This window comes from Blennius ocellaris (genome assembly GCF_963422515.1).
Source record: "Blennius ocellaris genome assembly, chromosome: 15".
NCBI lineage: Eukaryota > Metazoa > Chordata > Actinopteri > Blenniiformes > Blenniidae > Blennius > Blennius ocellaris.
Window position 1 is genome coordinate 19,351,865 of NC_137664.1, and position 15,372 is coordinate 19,367,236.

General features: G+C 43.5%; 1 protein-coding gene across 1 annotated transcript in view; it reads right to left on the reverse strand.

Annotated features, from left to right (window-relative positions):
* Positions 1-1,631, reverse strand: part of LOC308140438 (ephrin-A5-like) — a 97,423-nt gene extending 95,792 nt beyond the window's left edge. The window contains exon 1 of the mRNA XM_080510232.1: positions 867-1,631. Within this exon, the coding sequence (XP_080366358.1) occupies positions 867-991 (125 nt within the window). The 5' untranslated portion in view covers positions 992-1,631. The remainder of the gene's footprint in view (positions 1-866) is intronic.
* Between the last annotated feature and the right edge of the window lie 13,741 nt (positions 1,632-15,372).

A 15,372-nucleotide genomic window follows, 5' to 3' on the forward strand; every position in this document is an offset into this window, starting at 1 on the left:
AAAAGAGAAAGTACTGTATTCCCCGCCTGACAAACAAAAACACGCCCACGATTCCACTTTGTAGACCAAAGAGTGACACACCGAGTTGGCGCAGAGAGGAAGTTCAGACACATCCAAACTTCTCGACTGCTTTCTCTCACTCCCTCTGCAATCTAAAGACGCTTCTGGAGTCAAAAATCTGTCTGCAATCAGGCCACAACTTTGTCCCTTCACACGACAGCTTATCCAACACAAACTCTCTGATCAGCAAGTGGAGACTGAAATCCCTGCGCACCACACCTCCATGCATACCTAACAGCTCCTGCAGCACCTGCGTGTCATTTCTGAGCTGAACCGGTGTAATGCTGCGTAATGATGGAGAGGAGGACGAGGAGGAGGAGGAGGTGTTCTCCTGTCACTGGATGAGATGGATGCCGCTAAATGTGCACAGTTTAAATGCAAAGATGATTCCGGTGTGTGTTGTGAGGTCAGACTGAGCTCGGCACCAGCGAGTCACCAGCAATCACGAGAGCCAAAGTGCCATTTTCTTTCCAAGCGTTTGCCGGAGGAGCGTCGCGGACGCGTGGCGACGACGGAAGCGAACATGACGCGAGGATACGGCGCGGCGGCGGGTAGTGATCGGTGTCCCGGTGCCGTGGGCTGATCACACGTGATGTCTTGCCACCAGCGGAGGCTCAGCTCCGCTCCGCGCGCGCCGGTCACGCCAAACATCCCGTCAAACACGCATCAAAGTGCAGTGGGAAGCGTTTTAAGCCTGCAGCTGCAGTATCAAGGCTGCAGGATCCTTCAGCAACCACCCCGAGAAGGCTGGAGGGCGCATTAACAGACTTTATTTTATTTATTTATTAATTTTTTATTTGACTTACTTGGGGTTGGTCCGGTTCCAGAAGACTGCGTAGCGGTCGGACACCACCTTGGAGGCCGGGTCCTGTCCGTACACACACATCCCAATGATGAGGATGAGGAAGATCATCATTTCCACCTGCGGCATATTTGCTCTGGGAGTCCCGTGCAGATTATAATAGCAATATATATAAACAAAACGGATTAAAGTCCACTATGAGGAGCTTTAAATGAGAAGAGCCGGCAGTCCACTTTCTTTTTAACTCCTTCGCAGATCCTCCTATATGTGCAAAAAAAAAATGACAGCTTGGGTGTCCCTCTCTTCTTTTCGAAACTGCAAATCCGCTTCAGATCATGTCTTCAACTCGTCACAGTTCGTGCGTCTATTCGAGAAACGCGCAATGTGTTTGCGCTCCAGCCGCGATCAGAACTCCGCCGCGCGCAGACAACACTTTGTCCAACTCGAGGAGCTGCGTGCTCAGAGAGAGGAGAAATAGGAAGAAAACCTGGGAATAAAGGCTCCTTGTAGAGGGGAAACAAAATATGGAGCGTAAACGCCAGAAAGACGCAGCTCCGTCTCCAGATTGGAAAAAAACCCACAGCTGCCCCCGGGAAACCTCCTGTCCTGTCTTACTGTCCTCTCCAGTCCTGTTCCTGTCCGGGCGACAACGCGTGGCAGCGGAACACAGCGCGTAAAATAATCAGAATTTAAAAAAAAAAAATTTAATTGAAAGCGCACAGTCTTCAACGTCCCCTGACGCACGAACACGGAGCGTGCGGCGCGCTGGATGATGAATCAGACGGGAAAGAGGAGTAAGTCAGCGGAGCTCTGGATCCTGCTGCCATGCTCTCCCGGACCAAACCCCCCCACAACCAACCAACCTCCTCCTCCTCCCCCTCCTCCTTCAGCACCCCCTCCCACCTCTCTCTCTCTCTCTCTCCCTCTCTCTCTCCATTCCTCCTACTGTGCCAGTCAGGGGAACACTGGAAAAAGTGTTTGTCTTGACACTATAGCTAAAATAATCTGTACTTAATGTTAACCCAATGTGACGCCCGATATCCACACTGCTGTACAATTAATAATCATAATAATAATAATAATAATAAAGTTGGTGGAGCTTCATAAGGCACTATCTGTGAATATACAGTTTCTTTATTATCTTTTGTAAAGGACCGTTCCTGATCTCTGAGGATGAACTTTGGGTTCACACACCTTCAGGGGGCTTCTTGGACTGGCCGCTGCTTCAATTTGCACTTTCAACTTTTCATTCCCGAGTTTTTCCACCACAAAAGATGCACTTTGTGAGTGATGTGACATCAATTCATTTTAATGCTGATTCGTCTGTTTTTAAAACCCCCTAAAAATGTTATACACCCTCAGAATCAGGAGGGCGTTGGCGTCCCACATTGGGGTCGAGACCCCCTGGTAGGGAATCACTGCACCATTCAACCCAGTGACACTCATTTCTTTATTGAAATAAAGCTTCATTATAATTATCTTTAAATCCACTGTGGGGGAGCATTTTTTTTTTTTTTACAAATAATGAAAGAATATTCCTTTCCACCCCCCAAAGAAAACCACAACTCCAGATTGTTTCATTTCCAGGAGTCACAACCAGATGAGGCGTTGAGGACGGACCGTGCGCGCGTCCGTTGCGCGCCTCGCAGAGCCTTGTTTATTATTGCAGACATTTCTTGCAGTGTACAGTTTCACGGTTGCGCGCAGCCTCATTGGCTCGCTTTTTGAATGACGGGCGTTTCGCTTACAAAAACAACATTCCCTCCTCCTTTATGGGGATGTGGGGGGGACCAACCCCCCCCCCCCCCCCCCCCCCCCCCCGATCATTCTCACAAACAGTCGCGCAAAAAAAAAAAAAAAGAGCCGCACTCCATCCGACATTCTCAGAGTCAGTGTGCATCATTTCAACATGTGTCCGGTGCGTCTTTGGCGCAGTGTAAAGGCTCTGCTGACATGTTAGTGTGGTCAGCCCGTTAAATCATCCCCCGCATCGGACCGCGTCTGGTTTCAACACAACTCTGTCACCGGTGAAATTGTCCTTGAAAGTCGTAAAGTGATCTGAAGTGTCCCTGCTGGGCCGGCCGACGCTTCTCCTTCAGAGGGAAACGCTTCCTTTCAGAATAGACACACATTTCAGGATCTATTCAAAGTGAGGGTTGCTTTTGATTTTTTTTTTTTTATATTTATTATTGTAGAGATTTTTCAAAAACCATCAGGGGAGAAGAAAATAAACGCTTCCCACACATTTCCTCAGTGCGCCGTGCTGCTCAAAGCGCCACGTAGTGGTGATCAGGGGAAAGACTCCATCGTCATCCAGGAATCATCTTTTTTTACAGAGATTTAATATTAAATAATAATAAATAATCTCCTCAGAAGAAGAAAAAAAAACAAACCCTACAGATGAAATATATGTTTTTATATTTGTTTTTAAATCAATTCAACTTTATTCCTGTCGCACCAAATACAACACTGTCATTTCACAACACCTTTATAGAGAAAAAAACAACAACTATTTCACATGAGCAAGCAGAAGTGATTTGGGGAAAGGGAAATCTCCCCTTTGACAGGGAAAACACCCGCAGAACCAGATTCAGAGGTGGCGAAACCTGTAGAAACACATCTAGATTTGAATAGTTTCTGCTGTTCCAGTTGGGGTTTGACCAGAGGTCTGAGACCGTGTCACTTTACACCGAAATCAAATTTTATCCGGAGCTGCAAAACATGTCTGAACTTTAAATGCAGACTTAAAATTTTAACATTACAACTTCTACAATTTTGTTGTTTTAACCATTTTGGCTCTTTTTAACTCAGCATTTTTTCAATTTCTAATTTGTTTTTCTTTTAAAAGATCTGAGATATAAAAAATAAAAAAACTGCTTAAACGGCTTAATTGTTTTTAATAATTTTTTTGTCCTTTTAGCATTTTATTTAATCTATTATGCCTTTTTTCAGAGCCCTTTTTAGCCAAGTGTTAACAGTCCTTTCAAAATTACTCTTTTGTGTAAAAAAAAGAAGGATCAAATGTTTAATGAGGTGTAATTTTGTGAATGTTTCTGAAGGGGCTGAAGAGCCACATGGGGCCACGGAGCTCCAGGTTACAGACTCCTGGGTTATAGACGATAGAACAGAAAGATGGTTGGGAGGGATTCAAACCCTGGTTCTGGTCGGAGGGCAAAGATTCTCGATTCATTTCAATTTGAGCAGAGATCGTGGACAGTGGATGTGTCGCTGTTGGTAAATCAGTTTATTTAACCATTAAATGTCCCCACTTTTGGTGAAAGTGGAGTTATTATTAAACTTGATCGCTGCCACGACTTTCATACTCCAACTGCTGAAGCTTCAGTTGTGGAGCTGCTGTCTCTCTCCGCCTCGCTCCTGACATGAATGAAAGTTTGAGCTATTCTGAGCGGCTCATCCGTCCCGTCCTGACAGCAACGCGCAGGACGTCCCACTGTAAGTAACATTAGCATTAGTCTGCATTCACAGCAGCTGCGTCGGCGGCCTTAAATAAACGTAGCTTCTCCTCCCGCGGGCCGTCTGCACGCCGGCGGCTCGTCTCCGCCGTCCTCTCGTTTCATTACTTCATAAGTCTGTTTATTTTTAACATCCACACCAGACGTGAGCCACGTGCACACCCCCCCCGCACTCAGCATACGTCGCAAAGCAATTTCCAAACGTTAATGAATTATTGATTTCACAGGTAACGATAGCGTTGTGGTCATTTCAGACACGTTGGGACCAGGTATCAATTGAAATCGCTCTCGATCGCCGCGTTGCTGAGCTTATTTCAAGGTTATTAAATACATGCATATTGATTAAAATTAGAGGCGTACAATTAGTCTTTATAATTTAATTAGCTGCCATAATTCTCATGAATGCTTGTGGTCGATGTGGCGAAGAAGAATCTGGTCCTTTAATAGTGGGGGTGATATTTTTGCAGCAAACTTACCGTCAGACAGAATAACTTGTTCTAAGGAATTTCTAACACATTTAATTAGCTCATCTTTGGGATTTTCCTTTTTTTTTTTTTCCATATGAACAGACCAGAATCATATTTGAACCCAGAAAGAATCCATAGCTGCCTTCTAACTCCAGTAATACATTTGTTCAAAATAGATTTGAAACTAACCCGAAGCCAGAATGAATCACGACGAGGAAAATTGATGTTCAAATCTCAAAAATGCACAGAAAGAAATATGTCGATCACCTTGAAAACCATTTGAAATCCCACCAGCTACACTCAGGAAGCTTTGGTGTGTCAAACATAAGGCCTGTGGACCGAAGCTGGAAAACATTGAAGTTCGGAAGGGTCGTGGACAGACTGAGCTGAGATATATAAACTAGCATGAGCCTCCACGTCATGCTGTCAGGGGGAGTTGGTCAAAACACCCATAATGCAACAGCAATAGGAGAAGTTTCACTGTACATTTCATGACATTTCACCGTCGACGTTTTCATCACGTAAATTGTGCTACAACAAAGAAAAACTACAAAGTTTGAATTTAAAGGTTATTATTTCACCGACCTGGCTCACACGAAATCAAATTGGACTGTATGTGGCCTTTGAACTAAAATATGTTTTACACCACTGTCTAATAGTTGTCAATAAAATATTTTGAACATTAGAGTTTTGTTACTGCAGCTCTTTAAGTTCTCTGTTCTGCATGTTGTCTGTGACACATTTCGCACGACTTATTAGTCATTTTAAAGCACGCAATGATGGTGAAGGCTGAAAAATAACAATGTGTTTGTACCAAGCTCGAAGTGGTTAAAACAACACATGGTTAAAAAATGTACCAAGAGCTGATTTCAGAGCTACATTAAGTAATATAAATATACAAATTAAGTAATATAAATATACTAAATCCAACTCAAACTCAGCCCTCATAAGTTATAACAAAAGATTAAAAAAAAAATGTCTGAGTCACTTGAATTTCTGATTGTTCATTGAAAGAGCAGAGCAAAAGAAACTAATGACACTTATGACATGTATAACTACCAAAATTAGCCCAACAGGGAAAACATGAACATAATTGTCAAGAGCTCAGTCAGAATGTTGAAAGTAAAAAACAGAGATGAACTTTCAAGAGAATTATTAACAAAAGAGAGGAAATATTGACGGAAATGGCGAAGAGAATGGTATTAAACTGGAGGATGACTATAAAATGTAGAGGATAGAACAAGAGAAACAAATAAAAGTACAAAACAAAGAAGGGTCAAACAACAAATCAAAATATTCAATTAGGTCCAAAAAGGTCAAAAAAACTGAAAATTACAAAGTCGAACTGTGTTTACAAAATGGTGAGTCAAGTGAGAATGTGATGTAAGAGCAAGTCAGAATTTATAAAAGTACGCCGAGAGCAAGGTTGAACAACTCAAAAATAATAAATTAAACAAATACAGCTGAATTCAGGATAAACAGTAAATTTACAAAAATGAATTGAATAAGTAAAAAAAAATAAAAATCCAATACAAATAAAGTAGAGAAAAAGTTTTTCTCTTCCTGTTGTTTTTATGAAAACCTATCGACGGTGTCTGGATGCAGTGATGCGTTGGGAGGGTGACCTTTGACCTTTTGAACCTTAACGTCACTGTACAGTTTGAGTGCGGCGGCGGCAGCCACTCCTTCGGTTGTCTTTAGTCTTCAGACACTGTGGAATGGAACTTCTCTTGAATTATGTGGGGACAATGATGCATTTGTGGGATGGAAACTAGCAAAATAGACACCTGGTAGGAAGAAGAGTCTGTACATTCAAAGTCCTGGTGAAGAAATGTTAGCTTATGTTGGAGTCCACAGTCCAGAAGAGGCCGTCGCAAAGTGGAAAAATGACAAAACATTAATTTGAGAATTTTTAAGGAAACGTGTGGAGGGCAGAAACACTGCTTTACCTGAAACATCCCGTCTTGACTGAAGCCAAACGGTCTGCAGGAAGCAGCGGGAGAGTTCACTGCATGTTTGAAGAACTCGGTTAAGTAACTTCAGGGCTCTGACTCCTTCGCGTCGTCGTTAAACTGACTTCCCAGTGTGACTTTTCAGAATTGTACTTTACAGAAAGGACCTCTTGAGAATTTGGTTCATGCTGTAAAGACGTGTCGTATTTGCTTGATATTGATGAAGCTTTATTGATTCTGGACAGACTCACAGGCCAAGTCCGACGTGACGAGATGAGCTCCAGAGAAAACAGAATTAACCACCGTCATCGTCCGTCTGCCAAACGCCCTGAGGTGGAACCAGCCCGACCGGGACGGCCCTGCTTCACATGCAAACCGTTTGTCCTCAAAACAAAGAAACCGGCCCTTTTTCAAACCGTCTCCGACTGAAAACAATGGCCACCTCTTGGAAAACACGACGTGTTGATTAGAGATCGGTTCACGAAACCGTCTGAACCAACGCGCCCCTCCAATCGCCGCGGATGGAGCCGAGCGCCAAACCCCGAACGGAGTCGGCCTCACGCAGGCTTTTGTTTGCAGAGGATCCGCCGCACACTGCGTCTGTTTGGCTGCCGGCTGGAGGTCGCTCGTTGCGTGTGTCTCGTAGACTCATCAGTGAATCGCAGCGCGTACGCGGCCCGCCGGGTCGAGCCATTTTTTGCGTGTGTGCTTGCGAGCTCGGGTGCGTGCTTCCTTGTGTGTGTGTGTGTGTGTGTGTGTGTGTGTGTGTGTGTGTGTGTGTGTGTGTGTGTGTGTGTGTGTGTGTGTGTGTGTGTGGGGACACCAAGCTGATGATCCACCTCACCCAGGCAGACTAATCCATGAGCTATAATCACCTCATCTCCCCAGCTAAAGTGCCTGTCCTACTTCATTTACGCCTGATATACGTCTGTGTTCCCCAAGACAATGGAGTCATTATAAATTAGGGTCAGTGGGGCTGCCAGCACAACACGCAGCATCCTAATGTTTCTCATGGAGTCGCACACACACACACACATGCACGCACGCACACGGAGGCAGGACGCTCCTATATAATGTCTATATATCACACGCTGTTTTGCCACGGGAGGTTAAATCACTCACGGCGACAGTGGAGCAGAGTGGCCGCCACAGATTGTTCACATTTCTTCACCTCTTTTGTTTATGAATGCAATCTGCAATAAAGCAGCGCCATCAAAGTGCCAGCGAGTGTTTATATTGTGACACGGACATTACAGGCCCCCCCAGTCCTCCTCCATTAGCTGCTGGTAAACAAACTGTAATCACGTTCTGCGGAAAAAAATCCATTTCAATATCGCTGTCCTGCAACTAAAAGGCCAAACAAATTGCTTCTCTTTTTATTAGCACTAGTTCCATTTATGTTGGAACTGCTTTTTATGATTTGTAGATTAATCTGGGCTTCATTGAGATATGAAAGGAAGATTGTGATGTGCTGTGTGAAATGAAAATAGTACAAAGTGTCACATACTCAACACAACAGCAGAGATTTCTGACGTCTGCCAAAGGTTGACCTGGACGAAGAAAAAAATACAAGTGTTCCTGGATCACCTCCAAAATGTAATCTTCCATGGTCCAATATCTATCTTCGGTGAAAATGTCAACAATATCCATGCAGTAGTTTTGACGTAATCTTGCTAACAGACAGTAGCGTGCGGTGGCGCTTCACCAGGGCCAGCAGGCCAGCAGCTCCACTGAATAGAACCAGTCGCCTTCTGGATAAAGTTGCTAAAGTCACTTATTGATTCCAGACACAGATTTCAGAATATTTTTTTAATTATTAAAAAAAAAAGAAAAATAATTTTTGATAGGGCTAGCCCTGCTGGCCCTGACTGCACACCACTGCTAACAGACAGACAAACAAAACATCATAATGAAACACAACAAAACATTTTTATTATGTCCTTGGTGGACGTATCTACCAAGATTTTAATGGATGAAAGCCCAAAGCATGAAACTAAATTAACTTTTCAGTTAATCAGATTTTTCCTCTTCAGGATGTTTCTGCTTATGTGCAGCATGTCAGCGACTAACCAGTGTGCTGCAGTAGTACAGCTAATAGTTAGTTGGAATATGATGTCTGATAATGTGAATGAAATGATTATGAGAAGCAGGGTCACAAAAGTCTGGGAAGTTGGAAACTTGCCAGGGGAATACATGAAATTGTATGGGAATTGATCAGAATAAACAAGAATAAATTAGGGATTTATAAAATTGAAGTTTGGCTCTAAACATGGAACTTAAATAAAGTTTTGGGGAAATAGAGTTTAGCATAGTGACTGAGGAATAGCATTGATGTTCAACAGCACTTTAGTCAGTCAGGTGCAGGTGGCTCACAGCTGACTGCTGGGCTGTTGAGGCCACGCCCCCTACCTGCACCACACATCCCTCCATCACATGCACAGATCATTTCTACCATCCTGGACCGCTTTTGAACCCAGAACACAAGAATATTGAAGCCACACTTTTGAACCTATGGATTACACAAAGTGAAGTAAGTTTTGATATGATGTGGTGAGATGTTTAACAAATTTGACTTGTTTGTTTAACTTAACTTACTAAATATCACATATAAATATTTGAGGTGTTGAAATTAATCGAGGGCAATTCTGCATCGACGCAGCGACAAAACAATTCCTCGGCTTAACTTCCCATGGAAATTTACCAGAAACGTTCTGAAAATTTAGCCGCAACCTCAATGAGAAGCAGAAAATAGCTGGAATGCAATACAAGCATGTTAATGAGATAAGAGAGAGTTTGTTGAAATAGTAACACTGGATCAAGTATGGGTATATATCAGGTTAACGTGTGATAATTATGTTGAATATTGCAATAATGAAATGATTTTCACAAAAACACAAAACTTGATTAAAGTATTGTTGCCTTGAGATTTGCTTGTCCAGCGAAGACCCTTTATGAAAAGGCATCGTTTTTACATTTTCGTTTTGCGGCAACATTAACAATGGTCATACTCATGGACAGACCGCATACTTGGATTGTTATTACGTTTTCCCTCGTTTCTACGGAGACAGAGCATTTTCAAAAAGTTTCACCTTGTTTCACCATTCTCAAAAAGTTGTTTTGGCTTGAAGCATCTTTGTCATGTTGATTGGAACCCAAAATGCAACGAAAGTTGTTTGTTTCCACCCACCAGTGAGCCAGTCATGCTGTTTCCAGAAATCATTTTCAAAACGTTGCCACATCAATGAGAAACTTTCCTAAAATGAAAATGCTACATCGATGCACTTTCACTTTAAATGTCACATCAACTCAGACCCCGGCTTCATCCCCCCCCTCCTTCTCTGACCCTGCAGATCCCACTGTTAGTTTTGTTAAGTGGCAGGAATTGTAACTAAAGCACAATTAACATTTCTGCAGTTTTGTTTAAAGAGATTGAAAACACGAAAGGTTGAGTTCATGTGAAAGGTTGCGGCACCAATGTGAAAAAATACACAAGTGGTTTACTTTCTGAATAATCAAGCAGAGCTATCGCCTTCCCCGAGCGTGTCTGTGACGTTCACCTCCACCGACCAACCACTTTGTCAGGGACATATAATATTCTGACGTGATCTTTATGAAACAGCCACGGATTCTGCCTTTTTGAGGGTTTTAATGCTCAGTTTGCCTTGAGCTTGTCAGGGTTTAATTGAATTATGGGTTCTTTTGTGATTTGTGGCAGCGGCAGATCAATCGCGTTCTGAAAAATACAACACCATGGCTCTTCATGGGAAGATGTGGATCAATGGACCCCATCAGCTTTTCACCACTTCTTCTGATAGATACCGATCACTGCAGGCCTCTGAGAAGCTGGAGCCTTGGAGACGCTCGGGCTCGGCCATCGGCACATCAAAACATGCTCCTTGTCAAGCTCAAATTCTTTCAAATCCTCACATGCAGCCTAATATATCCCTGCTCACTAACAGGTTCCATATGAAGTGTTAATCCCTTTATTGACTTTTCCTCCCCATTCGTCTAAACTCCATTATCCATATCAGGATACTGCTCTCGTCAGCGGTCCTAATGTCACGGCTGATTGGTAGACGTCAGCTTCTGCGCGAAAGATGACTGAATCTATATCTTCAGCAGGCTATCTGATATGCTTCAGTCTGAACTGTGGATGCATTGATACCACTTTTTCAAGTTGGGAGTTCTAACCTGTAGCTGCGTGCTGATATCAAGTACAGGTACGAGTACTCATTAAATATCACTGCAATTACAATTATGTTCAAAATGTTCAATTTTCATCGGATGTTTTCAAATTTCAGACATTTAACTCACACATTAATGTCCACTGTATAGTTTTGTTGGACGTGGCATTGCAACGCATTGTACAAGCACGTGCAGTATCAGACCTGATACAGGTATTGGTATACCCATGTACTTTTCATGTAGGGCCACTAGTAGGGGCAGTTGTTTGTTTTTGTGATAAAACCACAACCACATGCACGCACAGAACAATTTGCTCACAATGCACTTAATGTAATGATAACAATACGGTGACAATGGAGAGTACACAGACATTTGTATGAACAAACAACCAAGTTCAGTTTCAAGCATCTTTTTTGGCGTGTGTTCATAATGACAGGCCTAAATAGTTGCATAACAGAAATGCTGATCACTATCAATACGTTGCCAGAACAACCGTGTTGATAAGTTACACACTTCCTCTTGTGTTTCTCTTCCACTTCATTTCACTTTCACCTCTTTTCCAGCTGCTTGTAATGCTATCTCCGTCCCCTCATGGAAAAGTAAATGTTTATCTCCTCCCCGAGGGAGCGCTTTATTCCTCCAGCTCGCTTTCTTCATCGCCGTGTCGGAAACTCCACCGTGAGCCGTCGCGGCCGGCCTCCAGCGCCGCAGCTCCTCGCAGGGCTCCGACGGGACAGTCAGAGTCAGAAGAAGAATAAAGGATGGGGAAACGTATACAAATTAAGGTGAAATGGGAGTTAAGGGAGGAGGAGGAGGAGGAGGAGGAAGAGGAGGGGGATGTGTGAGGAAGATGTATGATGACAGGTTGACTGGGACCCAGAAACGCGTGGGAGGTCCGAGTTATTCCTGTTCAATCTGCACTTGGAGGTCTGTGTGTGGCACCTGGGTGAACTCCTTTGTATACATGACCTCTCGCAAACACAAATACGCAAACTCACACTCGCGCACAAAAGCCGGGGAGTGTGCAAATTCACACACACACCTCACACACTGTTTTTATAGAAAGAGGGGGGAGAGAGAGGGGGTGGGGGGTGGGGGGGGAGCAAATCTCCCCATCGGTGTTTTCACAGCGATGTTTCCCTGCGTGTAGGTAAGTAACGTCTGTGACCCGTGGAGCCTGAACTGCTTAAAGTCATTCAGACTGAGGGCTGCTGACACTGGAATGCATGCTATGTTCCTGGGTGTGGGTGGTGGTGGTGGTGGTGGAGGTGGTGGTGGTGGTGTCTCACCAGGCTTTAACATTTATACCAGAGGCTGTTGGTGGCTTTTCTTTGTACTCTCAATATAGCCGGCGTTGGAGTGACGGTTCCATGCCTCATTTTTTTGCCTCATGGTCACACCACAGGGGGTATTTATATCGTCCAAATGCCTCTGGTGCACCGGTGTGCTTCGACCAGTTGACCCAAAACCCCTACGTTTGCCCCGAGTGGCCCTTGCTTTGGACGATGTGCCCTGTGATCAGCAAGAGTGCACTGAAGTGCAGCCGAGGGCCTTTCTGATTACTGAAAGTGTCTCTTCAGGATGTGGCCTTGGAGCTCCATGAAGACCCTCATCCACTTCTTACCTCATTGCATTATCATGGTACGGTTATCATGTTATATTTCATTAATAAACTGGCCTCCGTCTACAAGTTGTGCTGCTTGTTGACATCCAATCAAATCACTAAAAGTTATTCAATAAAGAATCCTCTTTTTTTTCTGACGTGAACTATAGTTTTCAAATTTCACATGTTTAGACCACATTTATGTGACAACTTTGCAAGTGAAAACCTTTTTATGCATTTTGATTTCAGTAAAGTTTTGCCTTTACACAGGACTGTTTTGAAAGTGGTAGAAAATTATGTAGTTTTCATGTTTTTTTTGGTTTGTTTTTTTAATTAAAACAGACACACTCACAATACGCTTAATGTATTATTAAAAATACATTAACAATACATTAACAAAGGAGAGGACATGGACATTTGTATTGACAATAAGGCTATATTGTTATTACAGTGACTCAACTATAAAACTACCAACTCCCAGGAGAACTGTGGGGGCCACCATTGTTGTTAGTCGTAGTATATAGCTCTTCTGCACATACATGAGGAGATGGACACTGTGAGGTGCATGCGCAGTAGCAGCGTTCCCGCCGTTTCCACGGAGACGGAATCATAGAATCAAAGAAGACAAATGTCGGAAACCACTGCACTTTACCACCCCGTAGCTTCTGAAATTGCTAAAAGAAGATGGCAAATAAAGGCTCAGGCTTCACATCATAATGTAATGGGAAATACGCAAAGAGGTATTTATGAATGTGGTTTTACAGAACAACCTGTGAGTTAGGTGCAGTGGACAATAAGAAACCTAAGGACTAATGACAAAGCATTTATTGCAGCGTTTCAGTATCTTGTGTAAAGTTGCTACAGAGACTCAAAGTGATGTTCAGGTCAGGCCATTGTAGTGAAAATCACTGAAAACCTTCATGGTCCTCTTGTGGTCAGTTAAAATGCCACTTTGGTCAGCCTGCTATTTCAGGCGCCCCCCCTTTACAGGCTAAACCTCTCTAATGTTGGGTCAAGAGCTCCAGTGGTCAACCTGAAATTGTCTTCCAAGCAGACAATTGTATCGGATCAAAGTATCTTTCTAGGTTTTCCCATTGTCACATTCATCAACCTTTGTTCAAGTGCCGCTCCAGTTGATTGAAGTGCCGTTTGGCAGAGCGTCTGTCTGACTGAAGCTGGCCTCGTTCTCACTATATGAACCCCAGTGGTCGGCAAGCATGTTCCGCGCATAGCCCCCAATCAAAGTGTTCAATCAAGCCTATAACTGTTGTTTTTGTGAGTTTGTGACCAGAGTTCTTCTTAAACCTGAGACAAAATGACAAGGCGCTCCTTTACTTTGCCACCGTCGGCTTTGAGAGACTGAAAGCGTCACTTTTCATTCAGTCAAGTGTTGTCGAGCGGGCCTGAACCGGTTAAGAGTCGCAGCTGTGAGTTGCTGCCACATGCAGCTAAATAAGCGAATGTCATCCGAATCGAAGCAAAATCTGCCTCGGGGAGTTCCACACTGCAGAGTTGAAGGTCCAGCTCTGATCTGCACATTGATCGGCCCTTATTGCCCTTTCAATCAATCCACTCTCTCCCGTTCTCATAACACAATTTCCTCAGCCTGAAATTGGCTTATTTCTAAAGCCGCAGGAGTCTAGATTAGATTTGGGAAGAGGAATAAAGACTGAGGAGAAAATTGCTCGGTATATTTACATATACTGAATAGTATTTTTGGGGTCTTTTTTTTTTTTTTTTGTCTGAGAGGCTGCGTCTCTACGCCTCTTGAAAAACAAACCGACATTTTGGACTCCGCAAAATAAAATGACCATCTGAAGAAGGCCTTTGAGGTGATTTCCATCCCAGCGATGAATTATACATGCCACACTAACACCTTTTGTTCCACCGAGTGTGGAAGGTCCCGCAATGGAAATAGGCAGCGTTTATTCGATAGCCTTTGATCTGAGGCATTTGGAGATGAAGTGGGCTCTCGATCGCGAGCAGGACGTCGGGGAGCGGTGAATCGGGCTGGTAAAATTGATCTGAGGATAATGATCGAAGGGGCTCATCAGCTCCTTCGTTTCTGTGGGGATGAATGAGGAGGAGGAGGAGGAGGAGGAGAGGAGAGCGACATGCAGTGGTAGGGTCAAGATCTTGACCCGATATTGTCCCGCGTGGGGGAGGGGCGGGGCGGGAGGGAACACATTTCGTCTGGCTCTGCTTCCGACAGATATCTGATCTCCCCCCCCTCCGGGAAAGGTCTGTGTGAAAATGAAACTGACACTTTTCAATAAAGCGGGTGGCCTTTAATACCGGTTCAGAAAATAAATGGTTTGCGCTGCGGTCAGATTGAGGAAAATCCCCCTCAGATTTATAATGGAAACATCTCATAATCACAGGAGTGATTGCAGGACAAAGAGCGGCGAAGAACTCCCGAGTTCCACAAATAAACTCTTGAGTTACAGTATCGAGCTAAAAATGTTTGAGGTTTGATATAAATGACATCAGATTCAAGAACAACAGGCCGGCCGCTGGGAAACGATCTGATCTCGGGACTCCTGCGAGGGCAGAAAATAAATGTTGTTTTCATTCTCAGTTCATCCACGTGATTGATTATTTTCTCTGTGAACCATTTGCTTTCGAAATATTACTCAAGAATCTGGATTTTTTTATTTTTTTATTTTAGGGTTCAGGTTGCCACAGTAAAAGTACCCTTGTACATCTAATCCAATGCAATATTCAATTTCTTGACCCTCCATGAAATATACACTTTTGTAATGGAAAATAATTTAAAGACGTTATTCTCACACAAAAGTAGAGGTTCTTAGTTTGTCTTCAGCCATTTGAC